General features: G+C 41.6%; 1 protein-coding gene and 1 pseudogene across 2 annotated transcripts; both read left to right on the forward strand.

Annotated features, from left to right (window-relative positions):
* Positions 1–456: 456 nt before the first annotated feature.
* On the forward strand, positions 457–9,296 carry LOC144457044 (zinc finger protein 2-like; annotated as a pseudogene). Its single transcript, XR_013486352.1, has 3 exons — positions 457–6,709; positions 7,127–7,242; positions 8,824–9,296. The product of XR_013486352.1 is annotated as a zinc finger protein 2-like (transcript).
* LOC110214288 (uncharacterized) lies at positions 9,273–10,160 on the forward strand (the record flags this gene model as incomplete). Its single annotated transcript, XM_020995107.2, has 1 exon — positions 9,273–10,160. A coding segment is annotated over one exon (672 nt), but the record flags the coding sequence as incomplete, so codon positions are not given.
* Between the last annotated feature and the right edge of the window lie 8,058 nt (positions 10,161–18,218).

The following is an 18,218-nucleotide window of genomic DNA, read 5'->3' on the forward strand; positions in this document are numbered from 1 at the left end:
CCATAAGCATTTATTAAATGCCCCTACTATGTGTCTTTCACTTTGCTATGTGCTGGGAATACAAAGAAGGGGGAAAGGGGAGAGAAGAGAAATACCATTCTGCTAGACCCAGGCCAGCACCAGTGTGCGTGGCAGAGGCAGGTATCAGCCCCATCCAAGCCAAATGTGCCACCAGTTGGAGCCATCCAGAAATGGCATGGGCAGCCTCGCGGGGCTGGGGGTGGGGGGGTAGTTGTAGGGTTCTTCTAGCCAAGCCTGGAGGATAACTCGTCCCCTCCACCACCACCCCTGTCCCCACTTCACCAGGAATTACCCTCCAATGGCTCACATCCTTTCTTCCCTCCTTCTCTGCTCCTGAACTCCGCCCTCCCCCTGAGCGGGAGGGGACACGTGAGTCACCGAGAGGACGAGTGGACGGTCCTGCCGACTTCCTAAGAGGGACGCCGGGAGGTGGGAAGGAGTGGGGTGGTTGCCCAGAGAAAGCAGTAACACCGATCCTGGACACCTTGGTCTCCGCGTCAACACTAGCTGGGGTCGAGGATGAGTCAGGTAAGGGGGGGGGTAGTCTGCCCCCGTCCAGGGTCTCTCCTTCCAGGAGCTCTGCTCACCTGGCTGGAGTTCAGGTGTGAGCACCTCTGACTCCGCCCCAACTCTGCCCCGCCTTCTTGGGGCTTTGGCCCCGCCCTTTCGGAGTTCTAACCCCACGTCCGTGCCTCCATCTCTGGTCCCGCCCCCTCTGAGCTCTGGCCCCGCCCTGCCTCTACTTCTGGTCAGGTCCCCTCTGAGCAGGAGTCCCACCCCGACCCTCGACTTCAAACTTGCTTTTTCAAGGCCCCTTCTCCCGGTATACCCAGCCCGTCTCCCGCTGTCCCGTCTTTGCTGTCGTTGTTAAGTCGTGTCTGACTCTTCGTGATCCCATGTGGCGGTTTTCTTCGCAAAGATACTGGAGTGGTTTGCCATTTCCTTCTCCAGATCATTTTACAGATGAGGAAACTGAGGCAAACAGGGTTAAGTGACTTGCCCAGTGCTCTATCCACTGCACCACCTTGCTCCCCCCCCAAAAAAAAAGATACTATCTACATTTCCCCTTCCTGTGCCTCCTTTCTATTACTTTGCTATGGAGAAATGAAAAGCATTTTAGGTTTTTTTTTTCATTTAAATTCAATCAATCAATCAGTAAGCCTTTATTAAGTATTCATTATGTTCCAGGCACAGTGCTGTTCTGGACTGGGGAAGATGCATTGTTTAGATAAAATATAGTCTCTCTGTTTATGGAATGTGTAGTTTAGTAGGAGGATAAAACACATACACAAATAACTCTAATACTCAATAACACATTGCTGCCTGAAATCTGAGGGAGTTATTGACCAAGGGCATTTTTAAGAAAGCTTCACAGAGGAGATAATTTTTGGAGTTTAAAGCATGGGTAGGAATTATACTGGGGGCAGCTAGGTGGGACAGTGGATAGGGCACCAGGCCTGGAGTCAGCTCAAGTCTGGCCTCAGACCCTTACTAGTTGTGTGACTCTGGGCAAGTCAATTAACCCTATTTGTCTCAGTTTCCTCATCTGTAAAATGATCTGGAGAAGGAAATGGCAAACTACTCCAGTATCTTTGCAGAGGAAACCCTGAAATGGGGTCACAAAGAGTTGGACATGATTGAACAACAAAATCTTTTTTGTACTATCTGTCCCTAAAATGATTAATATTTTTATTTTGTTATGGTCTATAAAGGATGTATTTATATTTCTGCCTTTTTACACTTATTTGCAATATCTTTGTGCCCTAATACATGGTGATTTTTATAAAAGTTCCACATGGTGCTGAGAAACACATATTCTTTTGCAGTCTCATTTAGAATGTATCATATCATTTAGCTCTAGTTTTTCCAGCAATTTGTCCAGTTCTATATTTTCCCTTTTGTGTATCTTTCTGTTAGACACATCCAAAATTGAGAACAAGTTAACATTTGTCATTACTGGGTTACTTGTCTGGGGAGATAAGAATAAGAAATGGAGAAGGGGAAGAAGTAAGGAATGGAGTTTGGATGAGGCCCTACCGAGATTCAGAATAACTGAATCCTAACTTCCTCTGAACTCCTTGAGAGGAGGGACTGTCTTTTGCCTTCTTTGTATCCCTAGAATTTACATGGGTATACCATGCCAGCACATAACAGATGGTTAAAAAAGGTTACAACCTAAGACCGATTGACTTCTGAACTTATGCACTGGGGTGATTTAATTTACTCAGTTTTGGAACTCCTACCCCTTTTTAATCAATTAACATTTATTAAACACCTGTTTGTAAGAGGGCAGACCATGATGGTCCCACCATAATGACAAGTTATTGAGATATGGAAGAAAGAAGTAATCTATGCCAACATGGTAATATGTAGGTATAGGTTTATTAGGGGAGTTTACTCCCAAGACCTGTACTGGCTGTCAGTGATGGGATGATGGCCCAGACTACTTGCATATACTGACCACTCCTTAATCCCACCCAGATCACCTACTTAGCCTACTGGACCTTCCTTTCACCACCCTGTTTGCATATAAGGATCAACACTATCCTCATTAGTTTGCAGGTTCCATAGGAACTTCAACTGCTTTATGGGCTTTACAATAAACTTTTCCATTTGACTGGAAGATGGTTTGAGTGTGTGAATTCATTCCAGGTGCCGCCACCCTGTACCCTTATATTTTGGAGTTCCCAGCACCCCTAAACCACATCAGCAGGACATAACGGGGGATCCCCAGCCACACTTAAGCCAGGCCAGATATTACATAGAAACAGAACAAAGAAAGGTTAGTACCAAGAGATGGCCTGTGGTCACACGGGTGGGTACATGAACATTTTTCCTTGGAAGCAGTTTTACTGTTTACAATAACCATGATGCCATAGGTCACATTCTCAAGCTTTTGTTCCCACTATACACTATTCTAAATATTTAAGAAATACTTTAGCATTTATTAAATAAATTAAGATTAAACACCTAACTGCCAGTGGTAAGTCAGGCAGTGCAAAGGCACAGAACCTTCTCTATGTAGCCATCCCAGACACTAGCCATGCTTCACCTCCCATGGCATCCCATACCTTTCCCACCCTTACCTCCCTGGTGCCTCCTTGATGCACCGTTTTGCCCTCTTCCTACCATTTAATCTCTCCTTTTCCTCTTCCTCCTTCCCTTCCACTTCTACATCTTTTCCTCTAACCCTCTCTTTCATCTCTCTTCCCCTTTCCATTCCTTGCTGGGACCAGAGATCAGTCACCAGCAATGCTTCTGAACATGGCTTATCCATGAACTCTGTGGCTGTCCTATGTGTGTGTCTCGGTGACTTCCTAACCTCCCTTCCCTGGCCATCGCTCCCACCAAGGCGAATATAAGCGCCTTGAAGACAGGTTTTGGATTTGTATCCCCAGTGTTTAGCACGGTGCCTAGCACCCTTAATTAATGTCTTTCCTTCATTCAACAACATTCACTCATTCATTCATAATTGTCCAAAAGTGAACCGGCTTCCTTGGGAGTTGGCCCTCCTCTCCCCTGAAGGCTTCAAGCAAAAGCTTGGGGGGGAGGGGGGGAAGTTGTACAGGAGCTCGGTCCCGCCCCTCGGGTCCAGACATCCAATTCCAGAGAGTCCAGTCCTCCCGCTTTCCTAGAGCGGTCCCTTACCCTCGAGTGGTTCCGCTTCGGGGGTCGCTGCCTATTTCCGGCCAAGGGCTCTGCTGGAAGCCCTGGGCATGAGGATATAGGGTCATTGTGTGTGTCCTTGTCCCCCAAAGCTCTCTCGGCCCCCAGCTTTGCCGTTGTGTGCCCCGTAGCCTCTGCTCCCGCCGCGGGCGGGGGTGCGGCTGGGGAGGTCTGCAGGCGGCCCCACCCCCACCCCCGATCCGCTGGGGAGCGGGAGCTCCTCCCCCGGAGGGCCCGGGTGGGCGGGGCCGGGGCCTGGGGAACAGGGGGGAAGGGTCTCTTGAGGTCAGCCTGCCCCTGCCTTTGACTCTAGACACCTGATGTCCGCTCCCGTTTGGACAGACGAGGGAACTGGAGGAAGGTTTTATCTCCACGTTCCGCCCACTGTGACCCGGGGACAAACACTGTGTGACCCTAGGGGAATTCACCGAACCGCCCCGGTCGTCTCTATACTTGAACCACCTGCCCCAGGTGCACAAGTGAGGAAGTGTTACTGCTGCTCCTGATAATACTGGGGAGATTAAAAGGGAGTGGAGACTGAGCCGTCCCAGTGCAATGGGGGAAAATGTTCGTGATAAAACCAAAAATCGCTTTAGATATGGCCCAATGAGTCTTGATTAATCTTTGTATCTGGAATGACCCCCGGAATCCTGGAGACCTGGTGCGCAGGAATCGGAACTGATCTTAAGAAACGGACGATTCAGACCTATAGATCCAGAGAGAAGGGTAATTTTCAATTCAGAAATGTCTCCTATCCCCATTCTGGAAGACGCTCAGGTTTGAGACAAGGTAGTTTGGAGTCAGAAGCATATTTGACCTTTGACACCTCCTCCATGTATGATCTTGGGCTTTCCTGGTCTGAATAGTAAGAGAAAGAAGTATCTATCATTTAGTTATCAAGGCATCAGAAGCAAGTGACTGGAGACTTTCTGAAAGGAGAGACATCAGTCAAAAGTGAAAAGAGAAACAGAAAAGTCAAAGATCGTTAATGTCTGTTTAAAAAACTTATTTCTCAAAAGTAGAAATAATCTGCTCAGGAGCACATCTATACCCTTGAGAAATGAAAGTATCCTACTTTGCCTGGTCCTGTGCCCCTAAAGGATGAGTCTTTTAAGGTTTTGACTAAGAAATCCTTTGCCATAATGTTCTTAGTTTATGGATTTTAATCATCCCCAGGAAGCTCCAGGGAAACAAGGGCCCTATAAGCATCTCATAAGTTAGTGCCTGCTTTACCTGCCATCAACCTTTCTTTGGACACCTCTAGGACATCACTATCAGAAGGTTCTTTTGGTTCTTTTACCTCAAGGATCATCAACATAACATTTGCCTTCTCCATAGCTAAGCTTCCTCTCAGAAACCTCCTTGTTTGTCTTACTACCTGCTTCTGTTTCAGCAAACCACTATGACCCTATCTATCTTTATCTATCTTTTCTTGACACTTTAGCCTCCTTACTCTCCTTATCAGTAAGTATATTAAGGCCCAGAAAGGGGAAGGGCTGTGTCCAAGGTCACACAGGTAGTAAATGGCAGAGCTGGCATTTTAATCCAGGTATTCTGACGAAATCTAGCTGTATGATCCTTACTTCTCAGTTCTGCTTCTCCTTCAAACTTCCTGTTTCAAGTATACTAGCTTCACCCTAATCACCGAGGTTCACAACTTCAAGTTCATCTGCTCTTCCTCTCCCTTAAATTCCACACACTTCATACATCCTATCAACTATTAAATCTTGCCAGTTCTACCTCCATAACATCTCTCTGTTTACATGACTACTCATCACATTTCACCTAGACCGTTGCAGTAAATTGCTAATTGGTCTCCTTCTAATCATTTTTCCCTCCAATCCATCTTTCACACAGTTGTGAAAATATTTTTCCTAAAGCACAGTCTAATCATGCCATTCCCCTGCTCAAAAATCTTCACTGGCTTCCTATTATCTCTAGGATAACAGACAAACCCCTGCACTTGCCATTTAAAGCGCTACACAATCTGGCTCTAGCCTTATTTCACATTATTCCCCTTCATAAACTCTATTTTAGTCAAAATGGTCTACTTGCTGTTTCCCAAATCTGGCATACTATTTCCTATTTCTGTGCCTTTGCACAGGCTGTCCCCCTATTCCACCTCCTAATCACCACCTTTTTAGAATCCCTAACTTCACTAGTCACCTTGAGTGTCATTTTGAACAAGAAGCTTTTCCTCAGTCTTCTTAGTTGTTAGCTTTTTTTTTTGCCTCCTCAAATTATTTTTTGTCTACTTATCGTCTACTTATCTACAAGTCGTGTTCCTCAGTAGAATGTAAACTCCCCAAGGCAAGCACAGTTTTTCATTTTTGTCTTTGTATCCCTAATGCTTCCTGTTGCTTAATAAATACTTGTGAAATTGATTTGAATTGAGGCCTGTGAAGGAGAGTGAATGCCAGAACAGGGCATCCAAGAGACTGGCCGTAATAGAAGAATGTCTTGAAAATTAAGGTTTTCATAAAGCAGATCTCTGAACTCAGGAAGACAGGCAGGCACTTGGGCTAGGACATGGAGAAGACATTGTAACCTAAGGTGTTGTTCAATGGTTAGTGAAGATTTAGAAAATAGTAAAAGTATAAGACCAAAGGCATAGATTCCTGAACCGGCTCCAGAAGGGAGAACAGGCATCCTGGGAAGCTGAGTGGATTCAGATCTCTAAATCCCAGTACTGGATCCTTCAAAATACTGTAAACAGTGACGGGTCCAGCTTTAGTGTCAGATTTATACTCTAGTTCTCAAAGGTATGTTTTAAGACATTTACTCTTAGTAACCAAGTAACATGCATCTCCTGTAGATAGGGAACATATCTAAATTTACATGAGATTCATATTTCCATGTCGAGTTCATCTCTGAGGCAGCAGAAATATGTTGTTTCAGGAGATGGTGAACTTTGAGGGTGTGACTGTGTAGCTTATGTAGGAGGAAGAGAGGCGTCTGAAACCAGCCCAAAGGGACCCTGTAAGGATGTGATGATAGAGAATTATGGGAACCTTGTCTTCCTGGATAAAAATTCTTCACTGTAATGACCTTTCTTAAACTACTTCCCTCTGGAACAGATTTGGAAACCTCTTTCAGAGAGCATACAGGTCTCAGTCTGTACCCATTAGGTGCTTGATAAACATTTCATTAATTACAGGACGTCAGAGAAATATGAAAACTTTTCCTCCTTGCATAATGACTTATTCCTCTTATGACTCAAAATGTTAGCCATTCCTGAACTACCTCCCTTCTGGAAACATTTTCAGGAACACCATGCCAGATGGATCTGTTTCTTTCTCTGGAACTTTCTATCATGTTATCAATAACCTTTTCCATGTTCCCCCATCTGTCCCTTACAGACCTTGGAGCTAGCACTAAGCTCTGAGAAAGTTCTGGTTTCTAAGACAGATAAGCACATTCCATTTCCTTCTCCATGATCAGGATTTCTACTCTCCAAACCTAATGTTATTTCTCAGCTGGAACAAGTCGGAGAGCCATGGGTCCAGGATATGCAGGGATCTGAGGAAAGAGAGAGTTCAAGAGATGCTTATAGAGGTAAGTGGTGAGAACCAGCCATATTATTGAGTCAGAAGAACAAAACAAACATTTGTTATGTCATTATATAATTGAAACTATTCAGTTTTGGGGACAGCCAGGTGGTGCAGTAGATGGAGCTCCAGCCTTGGAGTCAGGAGGACCTGAGTTCAAATCCAGCCTCAGACACTTGATACTAGCTGTGTGACCCTGGGCAAGTCTCTTAACCCCAGTTGCCTCACCAAAAGGCAAAAAGAAACAAAGAAAATATTCAGTTTTGCTTCATACTTCTGCCTCAGGGTAAACACAGCATAGCTCAACCAGAATTCCCAGTTTCTTTTTTTGAGGTCACTATTTGACCAACTACAGTCCTTGCTCCAAATTACCTCCTGATGTCAACTCTTACAGACTATCTTGTCAGTCCCTCTTATTATCCATGCCCCAAACTTCCTTTCATAAATTCCATTATAGGGGCAGCTAGGTGGCACAGTGGATAGAGCACCGGCCCTGAAGTCAGGAGGACCTGAGTTCAGATCTAGTCTCAGACCAAACACTTGACACTTACTAGCTGTGTGACCCTGGGCAAGTCACTTAACCCCAACTGCCTAAAAAAAAAAAATTCCATTATATTTCATTTCTTCCTTTGCTCAAATTGTTTTCCTGTATATACTACCTCCCAGATTATTCTTGACTTTCATATTCCTCACTTCCTCCTCTACTTCACATATTCCCTAGGGAATGTCAACTTCATACCCTCATGTGAGGTCCCTATTGGAGAAAAAGCCATAAAACATAGTAAGAAGGGAAAGCTATAACTTAAACACTGTGACCATGGAAACCAAGATATGGTGGTAACCAGTGAAAATCATAACTCAGATACTTAGTCATAACTCAGATAATGTGACCAAGTAATAACCATAACATGGATACAGTGACCAGTTCATGCCAGTACAAAATCAGTATACAACCCTGTGTTTGGGCATTTATTCAATAACATTGACATAAAATACCCAAGCTGAGAAATGAGCTCATTACTAAGCAGAAAACTGAAAATATCCACCAGTGAGTAGCGATATACTCTATAGCTCTTCCTCCCTTTGTTTCCTATAATTATCACTGGGCTTTCCTGGGGTCTTTTCGGGGATCGATCCATTATTGAGATTGTTTTGTCTGGCAGCCACCCCAGACTGGCCCCTAATGTAAGTAATCCTATTGATTAATCTACTATCTATAATCAATCTGGAGCTCCCAGCGTCTTTCTTCAGTATAAAATTAACTCCTTTTTTGGGGGAAGCTGAGAATATCCCAGTGCAAGGGGATATCAGCCCTTGGGAATGTACAGAGTTCCCCAGTCAGGGGAATTCTGGACGTTACCCCTCATTAAAGGACTCTCAGTTTCCCTTTGCCCTCTCTCCTAGATATTGTAGCCATGTTAGTTATATCTACTCCTCTCCACATCCTTTTTAATGATTGCTAGTGCTTTTCAAGAGCTTTTAAACCTGCCTTCTCTGCATTCATTACAGTTTGATTTTTCTACTTCTCTTGCAGGTCACTTCATCCATTCCTCTCAAAAGAAGTAAATATTTGCATTCTTAATTCCAGGTCCTAAAAAAAGATCTGATGATGGGAACTTAACTCCAAGCCAGGAAGTTTTTGAAGATGTAAAATTATGTGGAAAGGTATCAGAAAATTTCCCAAAAGATGTTTCCCATGTCCCAAGTTTAGAAATCTTTGACCATAAAGGCAATTTAGAGATGAGAAATACCAGAGAACAAAAATCAATCTTCCATCAGGGAAGTTCTCGACAAGTAGAAGGCTTCCAAGAAAAAATAAGTGGAAGGAGAAGCAGTAAATGTCAAGAATTTGACAGAAACTTCCTTTGGAAGTCTGACTTCATTATGTATCAGAGGGTTCTTACAAGAGAAAGGGGCCATCGTCTAGCCATAGTTTTTCCCATCATTCAGCCCTTATTCAACATCAGAGAATTCATATTAGAGAGAAGCCTTATGAATGCAATTACTGTGGGAAAACCTTCATCTGCATAAAACCTTTGTGCAGATACCACAAAGCACCAAATAACTCACACTGGAGAGAAACCATATGAATGTAATTACTGTGGGAAAGTATTCAAACGAAGCTCAGATTTTATTAAACATCCAAGACTTCATACTGGGGAAAAACCCTTTGAATGTAAAGAATGTGGAAAAGCATTCAATAGCAGTTCACATCTTATTCAACATCGAAGAATTCATACTGGGGAGAAACCATATAAATGTAATAAATGTGGGAAGGGCTTCAGCCAGAACTCTGATCTTATTAGACATGAAAGAATTCATACTGGAGAGAAACCTTTTAAGTGTAATGAATGTAAGAAAGCCTTCAGTAGAAGCTCACTTCTTATTGGACATTGTCAAATTCATACTGGTGAAAAACCATTTGACTGTAATGAGTGTGGGAAAGCCCTCAGTCACATCACAGGTTTTGTTCAACATCAAAGAATTCATACTGGAGAGAAGTCTTATGAGTTCAGGGAATGTAGGAAGGCCTTTAGTCACCATTCAGTCTTAATTCAGCATCAGAAAACTCATACTGAACAGAAACCATCTGAATGTAATAAATGTGGAAAAAATTACAGTGGAAGCTCAGTCCTTAATGAACATCAAAAAATACATACTGAGGATAAGCTACATGAATGTAGTAGGTGTAGAAAGCTCTTTAATTGAAACTCTCACCTTATCAGACATCAAAAAATTTATGCTAGACAAAAGCCACCTGAATGCCACCTATGTGGGAAAGCCATTCTTCGTCCATCATTTCTTATTAAACATGAGAGAAATCACACTCAAGTCAATTTATGAATATGATGTATAGCAGAGGAAAACGTTGTGGCTCAAAGAGCTCATTTTTTGTCAATTCCATAATAAATTGGAAAAAGAAGATCTTTGAGTGCAGTGTCTAAATTTTCTAATCTGATTGGGGTCACATCTGTCACTGTGCTACATTCAATCAGAATTGATGTATACTCATTGGTTAAAAATTATTAAAATGGTTAATTATATAGCCTTCAGTGACAGCCTGTGAAACTTAATCTGAGAACTAAGTTCATGGTAAAAAGGAGTGTTTCATCTCATTTTCAACCTCTCCTCCACCTGAAAATGTTATGAATTGTGTGGAATAATATGACCTTTGCTTTTGCCAACTTTTCCCAGAGAATTCTTTTCTCCCCATGATCAGGAAAATGAAAGGGAAATTTGGAATGAGTGACATATGTTGGGGGAGATGGTGACATCTGAAATTTCTTGGGTCAGAGGATTTTCAAATAGTTGTTCTATAGGTCACTGTAGAGAGAGAGGAAATGAGAAGGCAGTGCTGGAATGGTGAGTCATTCATCATTGTACAAGTAGCAATTAAAGTAGTAATTAGCTTAATGAATGAGTGAGCATAGACGAAGAGCATAGGGACTCAATTCTTTGACTTAGGGATGGTAATGGAGAGTGGTAGGAACAGAGGAGTCATATAAGCATTGAATCAGAATGTAAATGCTGGAAAGGAGGCCCCTAGAGATTGTTTGATCCATCCTCCTTAAACATAAGGTAGCTGAAGTTCAAATAAAATCATTGATTTACCAAGTTTCTACAGTTGGAAAAGAGTAGACTCGGGAATAAAACCTAAGGTATGATTACCAAGCCAATGTTTTTTTCCTTTACATGCTGCCTCCCCCAAAGGGGCTCCATGAAGAAGTGAGCAGGTGAGCAGGAGACAAATCTCAGTGTATCCTAAAGACTAAGAATCAGGGATGTGCTGGTAAATATCTAACGACCAGCTCACGGGGGCGGGGGGGGGGGGGCGCGGCGGTATAGACAACACACTTTTCAAGATTTAACATTTTCTCTATCACTCTTTAAAGTCTAGACAAAACAATAAATCAGGTCTTGACACATAGCATTTGCTAATTTATACCAACAGTCAGCTTCCTGGAATCAGTTCAAGCTAGTCTCCACAACACACCTGCCGAGAATTCACATTATATTACAGTTAAAGGTGGTTTGTGTTGTTTTGTTTTGTTTTGTTTTTCACCATAACTGTATGAGATAGGTAGTGTTAGCCTCATTTTGCAGATGAGGAAATTGATAGATGTTTTGAATTGGGAAGTGACTTACCTATATAGCTTGTAAGTATAAGAGCTATAAATTGAGCCCAGGTCTGTTGACCCCAGTTCCAGCACACTTTCCACACCATTTTGCCCCCTAAGCCCGCTCCATTATTTGAAGAGGAGAAGAGGCACACCTGCTGTGGGAAAGACCTTTGATAGGGAAGAAGTCCAGGGTAAAGCTGTGAACTGAGGTCTGAAGCCAGCTGTACTGGATGCCAATATATGGGACTTTTTTCTAACATCCTTTATTTTTTTTTAATTTCCAAATTCTCTGTCTCTCATTAGGCCTTCTATTGAAAAGGCTAGCAATATGATACCCATTTTATGTATGAAGTAATCCAAACATTTCCATATCAAGTATGTTGCAAAATAAGACAAGAAAATAAAAGTGAAAATATACTTCACTCAGAATTCATCAGTTCTTTCTCAGGAAGTGGATAGAATTTTTTATCATGTGTCCTTTAGAATTGATCAAATATTGATCAGAGTTGCAAAGTCTTTCACAGTTGTCACAAGTAGCAATTAAAGTAGTAATTAACTCAGTGAATGAGTATTGATGCAGTTTTCTGATAGTGATATAGAGCATTTATTCATGTGACACATATATATATATGTTATATATTAATATAATATATACTATCTGTGATTTCTTCTGAAAACTGCATTTTCATATCATTTGACCATTTAGCAATTGGGGAGTAGTTCATTTTATAAATGTAGCTCAGTTCTTTACATACTTAAGAAATGAGACCTTTATCGGAAACTTGTTAAGAAATTTCCCCCCAGTTTTCTGCCTTCCTTCTAGTTTTGGCTGCATTGGTTTTGTTTGTGCAAAAGCTTTTTTAATTTAATGTGATCAAAATTATCCATTTTGCCTCCTGTGATCCTCTCTATCTCTTGTTTGGTCATAAACTCTTTCCTTATCCATAGATCAGACAAGTATTTTTTCCCATACTCTCCTAATTTGCTTATAATATCACTTCTTTTTTGTTATACATTGTTAGGCGTTGGTCTATCCCTAGTGTCTTCCAGACTGCTTTCCAGTTTTTGTTGAACAGTGAGTTCTTGCCCCAAAAGCTTAGGTCTTTAGATTTATCAAATACTAGATCACCACAATCATTTACTTCTATATATTGTATACCCAATCTGTTCCACTGATCAACTACTCTGTTTCTTATCCAGCACCAGATTGTTTTGATGATTATTGCTTTATAGTACAGTTTGAAATCTGGTACTGCTAGGCCACTTTCCTCCACTTTTTTTTTCATTGATTCCCTTGATATTCTTGACCTTTTAATCTTCCAGATCACTTTTGTTATTATGTTTTTCTTGCTCTATGACATAATTCTTTGGTAGTTTGATGTGTAAATTAATTTAGGTAGAATTGTCATTTTTGTTAAATTGGCTTGATCTACCCATGAGCAATTAATATTTTTGCAGTTCAGATCTGATTTTGTACAAAAAGGTTTCTTTGTAATTGTGTTCATATAGTTCCTGAGTGTCTTGGCAGGTAGACTCCCAAGTATTTTATACTGTCTACAGTTATTTAAATGGAATTTTTCTTTCCATCTCTTCCTGCTGTATTCTGTTGGTAATGTTGCCAATAGATGTTTATCAGTGCAAAGAACTTGATGGTGAGTGTATTAAAGAACTGAAGGAATTGTTAGATGGTCAGTTGTGGTACACAGATTAAAGTCAAAAGATCTTGGTATGGAATCTTTAATAAAGGTTGTAAAAAAATTGTAGATCTTGAGGGCTTTATATAAATCTTTCCCCCAAAAGGGACTGCGTTCATTGTCATGTGTCAGGTAGGTTAAAAAGGATAAAAACCTCAAAGACATTGACTTCAGAGCACATTGTCAGGAATCTATTGTACAGATGTGTATAGCAGCTTGTTAGGAGCTATAGGAGATCTAAAAGGTAGAAGAGAAGAATTCCTTTGCTATGCATTAGGACCAAATCAGGAGGTGGGTTGATTAGAAAGGAGAATTTTGAGTTCAAGTAAGCTTTGGGGAAAATTAGGAAACTGGCATTGTTAGTTAGGAAGGAGAAGAGCTAGGAAAGGGGAAGGGGTCCTGTGATGTAAAGAAGTCTTCGAGGATAGTATTTAAAGTAAGGGTAACCCCAGCTCATCTCCCTTTCCTCATTCTCACAGCCCCTAATTCCTGTGGTTTGGCTCCCCTCTTCCCTTAGGGATCCTGGAAATGGGCAGCTGCTGCAGGGGCAGGGCAGGGAGCAGGTGAAGAAAGATCTTTACTGGGGTCTGCACTGTGTTAATCTATGTGGGGTGATGGAAGGAACACTCAACAGGAAGTCAAGAGACCTACGTTCTAATCCTGATGTGGCCATAAACTCCCTGTGGGAGCTTGATCAAGTGCATCCCTTTGGGGCTTATTTCCTTATCGATTAACATAGAGGGAGAAGTTGTGGAAACTAGCAATAGAAGGGGAGAGGACAGTGAACTGAATTTACCCTAATGTGAATAAGATGACAAGAAAACCTAGCTGGGTTCTAAAGCTATTGTCATGGCAGAAATAAATTGAATAATACAGCCAAGCTACAAATGGGCAGGTCAGAAAAGTGATCTCTGACAGTTATAATTAGCAAAAATATGACTAATGCACGCAAGCTAGCAAGGACCCTTAAGAGTAGTTAGCCAGGTTTGGCTACACTTGCGTATAGCCAGCTACTGGCTGGCAAATAACTATTTGTTCAGATCAGCATTTGAATATTTACTGATGATTCATAGATTCTCAGAATTGATCATCTAGTCTGTAAGCCAAAATCCTTTCTACAGTGGGGAATGGTCAACCAGGCTACCTTTGTTGTGGGGTTTTTTTCTCTATTTATTTATTTTTAGTTTTCAACATTCACTTCCACAAGATCTTGAGTTCCAAATTTTCTCCCCATCTCATCCCTCCCCCCACCTCAAGACAGATTATATCAGGTGGAAGGGAGGAAGGACTGCATATCTGGTATGGGTGACAGCCAGTGCAAAATCAAGTAGTCAGGAGATAGAAGAACAGAGAAGAAGCCAGTTTGGCTTCCTGAAGTGTAAGAAAGTAAGTGATACAAATAAAGGCTAGAACAATTTGAGGTCAGATTATGAAGAACTTTATTTTTTACTCTATAAGCAACAGTTAGTTTACAGAGTCTAAGTAAAGGAGTGATATGGTCAGATTTGCACTTAAGGAAAATCACTTTGGCAACTGTACTTGGCAACTTCTTGTCCTGATGGGCGAGTTTGCAATTCCATTTGGTTGGCCCTGGCAGTGACAATCCATTGGGGAATTTCAGGTGCCCTTTGGAATGTCCAGAGGAAATTGCCTGGGCCTTTATGGGGATCATCTATGTTACAGGAACTCCTAGATAATTGGTGTACTTTGTCTGCAGACACTTTTTGTGCAGATCCTGTTGTAGTTTCTTAGTGTGCTGTGGGCTTGTCTTGAAAGAATTTACAGACTCAAACCATCTCCAACCCAAGTAAAGGCATTTATTGAGAATTATACCTCTCATCACCAAAGGAAAACTCCTAGGAATATTATAGCCAAATTCCAGAGTTCCCAGGTCAAGGAGAAAATATTGCAAGTAGCCAGAGAGAAACAATTCAAGTATGGTGGAAACACAATCAGGATAACACAAGATTTAGCAGCTTCTACATTAAGTGACTGCAGGGCATGGAATATAATATTCTGGAGGGCAAAGGAGATAGGATTACAACCAAGAATGACCTACCCAGCAAAACTGAGTATAATCCTTCAGGGGAAAAAATGGTCATTCAGTGAAATAGAGGACTTTCAAGCATTCTTGATGAAAAGACCAGAGCTGAATAGAAAATTTGACTTTCAAATACAAGACTCAAGTGGAACATGAAGAGGTAAACAGGAAAGAGAAATCATAAGAGACTTATTAAGGTTGAACTGTTTACATTCCTGCATGGAAAGATGATATTTATAACTCATGAGACCTTTGTCAGTATTAGGGTAGTGGGAGGGGAAAAAATTATATGTATAGATAGATAGATAGATAGATAGATAGATAGATAGATAGATAGATAGATAGAGGGCACAGGGTGAGTTGAAGATGAAGGGGTGATATCTGGAGAATAAAATTAAGGGTGAGAGAGGATTATACTAGGAGGAGAAAGGGAGAGGTAGAATGGGGTACATTATCTCCACAAAACAGACAAGAAAAGGTTCTTACAGTGGAGGGGAAACAGGGGAAGGTGAGAGGAAATGAGGGAATCTTATTCTCATAGGATTTGGCTTAAGGAGGGAATAACATACACACTCAATTGGGTATGGAAATCTGTCTTACCCTACAGGAAAATAGGGGAGGAAGGGGACAAGAGAGCAGGGGGATGATAGAGAGAAGGGCAGATTGGGAAAGGGTAATCAGAAGGAAGTACTTCTGAGGAGGGACAGGGTCAAAAGAAAGAAAGAATAAATGGGGGGGAGGCAGATAGGATTAAGGGAAATAGAGTTAGTTTTTCCCAACATGTCTACTATGGAAGTGTTTTGTATAACTGCACAGGTATGGCCTGTATTGAGTTGCTTGCCTTTTCAGTGAGGGTGGGTGGGGTGGGAGGAAGGGAGAAAATTTGGAACCCAAAGTTTTAAAAACGCATGTTTAAAAAAAATGTTTCCACATGCAGCTGGGAAATAAGAAATACAGAAAATGGGGTACAGAAATCTATCATGCCCTACAGGAAAATAGAAGGGGAAGGGATAAAGAAGGGGGGGAGAGATAGAAGGAGGGCAGACTAGGGGAAGGGTATTCAGAATGCATGCCATCTTGGGGTGGGGGAGGGGCAAGATGGGGTGAAAATTTGGAATTCAAAATCTTGTGGAAGTAAATGTTGAAAACTAAAAATAAATAAATTGTATATATATATATATACGTATATATATATATATACGTATATATATATACATATATATATGTATATATATATATATACGTATATATATATACGTATATATATATATTTATATATACGTATATATATATATATATATGTAAAGAGAGAATTACACCTCTCAGAAGCAAGCTGAGTTCCAAGAAGGAACCGGCAACTTGGTGAAAACAAGACAGATTTATATAGGGGAAAGATTCTATTACATCATTACAGAGTATATGCATATTAAAAATATAGGAGGGGTTTGTTAAGGGATTAGGCAATAGGGAGGGATCCCAGCCTCAGTGGAACTGTGCATGTGATTACACCACAATGCATACAGAAAAATCCTTGGGGGGGAGGCATGTACGTATGATAATGATATTATAATGAACCTCTCTATGTCATAAGTTCACCTAAAGGACAGCTTTTGCTATTACTGCACAGGCACCTACTTTGGGAAAGCCCTTTCTATTGTTCTGGGGTTCACACCCTGCTCAGGCATCCTGGTGGTGCTGCTTTCTGATTGACTGGCTATCGTGGTCCTGTCTGAAGTTAGATGGATGTGGTTGTAGTTGAGTGCATGAGCACACCTGCTGTTTCTGTGAGAAATATGCAGGAATTAGAATATTGAGTCTGGGCCAATGGCTATCTAGGGGCAGTGGCTAAGATTCCATCACATGGACTTGCCTGCTGTTCTAGTGAGGCATATTAGGGATAGTGGGTCTGGAGGCCCATGGTGTGGTTAAAGCCAGATTGTGTGGTCAAATCAGGACATGCCTGCTGTTCAGTGATGCCCATAAGGAACTTAAAATATTGAGGCTGGAGGCAGCTTTATTAGGATTCCATCAATCCCATTTGGATGACCTTATATACTAAGGGAATCGATGGAAGTTTCCACCCAGGGCAGTTTTCTCATTTGAGAATGGAGCTTTGCCATGTTGACTCCAGGTCCCAAATCCCTGTGGGGAGAGCTCCATGTAGTTTGGAAAGCTCAGCGTGGACCAGGTTTCTTTGTCTTTGCTCTTTTGCTTTTAGGTTGAAAAAGGCCTTGTAAAGCTAAGCTAGCAGAAATATTTGGCAAACTAGTAAAAATGTTTACTTTGTTGAGTCTGCAATTTTTATTTGGTGATAATTTTGATTTTCATTTTTATATGTGGGATTGTATATGATGTTAACATTAGCTATTTGGGGACTTTACTGTATGGCACTGGTGAAAGCAAGTAAAAGGACACTGCTTATGCCTTCCCAGAGACTACAGAAGACTGTTCTGAGTTTGGGACGAGGACTGTGTTAAAAAACTTATGCCCTTGAGCATGTTCTCTCTCTCTCTCTCTTCCTTCACCTCCCCCCCCTTCCCTTTCCTACTGCCTCGAAAAGGTGAAGATCACAGTTCACCCAGTGTGAGCACCATGAACTGAACTAGTGAGAAGGGAAAGACTTCCTTCTTTTTTTTCTCTTTTACCCCACCTCTGAAAAATCAGCCTGGGGTGATTTTTGTTTTGGTTTGTTTTTTTCTGTTCTGTGTTGTTTATCCTTCTCAATTTCAGGTGCCAGCAGTAGACTTGGAAGTTGGAGTTGCAGCCAGCCCTGCACAGGGTCCAGACTAGTTTTTGGACTTGGAACTGGAATGGCCCTATAGGAAATGAACTAAGCTATAAATCAGAAACTGAGGTATAAGAGAAGAGAGTGGTGATGCCTATATCAGGGATAAGTTTGTATATTTTCACCTTTTGAAGTAAATGTTCCTTTGTAAAAACGAATCTGTTAGTGGGTAAATGAAATTGTGATGCAGGGGACCATGCCCTACACTTGGGGGTAGCACCATCAGCAGGGGATGGAGCCATTGGCAGGGAGCCTAGACACCCCCAGATTCCCTTAAGGGTACAAGAAAACCCTGGAGGAGAGATGAAATCTAACACACCTGGCCTTCAGGCAGTGGGAGAC

Source organism: Phascolarctos cinereus, unplaced genomic scaffold, assembly GCF_003287225.1.
Source record: "Phascolarctos cinereus isolate Bilbo 61053 unplaced genomic scaffold, phaCin_HiC Scaffold_4;HRSCAF=312, whole genome shotgun sequence".
Lineage (NCBI taxonomy): Eukaryota > Metazoa > Chordata > Mammalia > Diprotodontia > Phascolarctidae > Phascolarctos > Phascolarctos cinereus.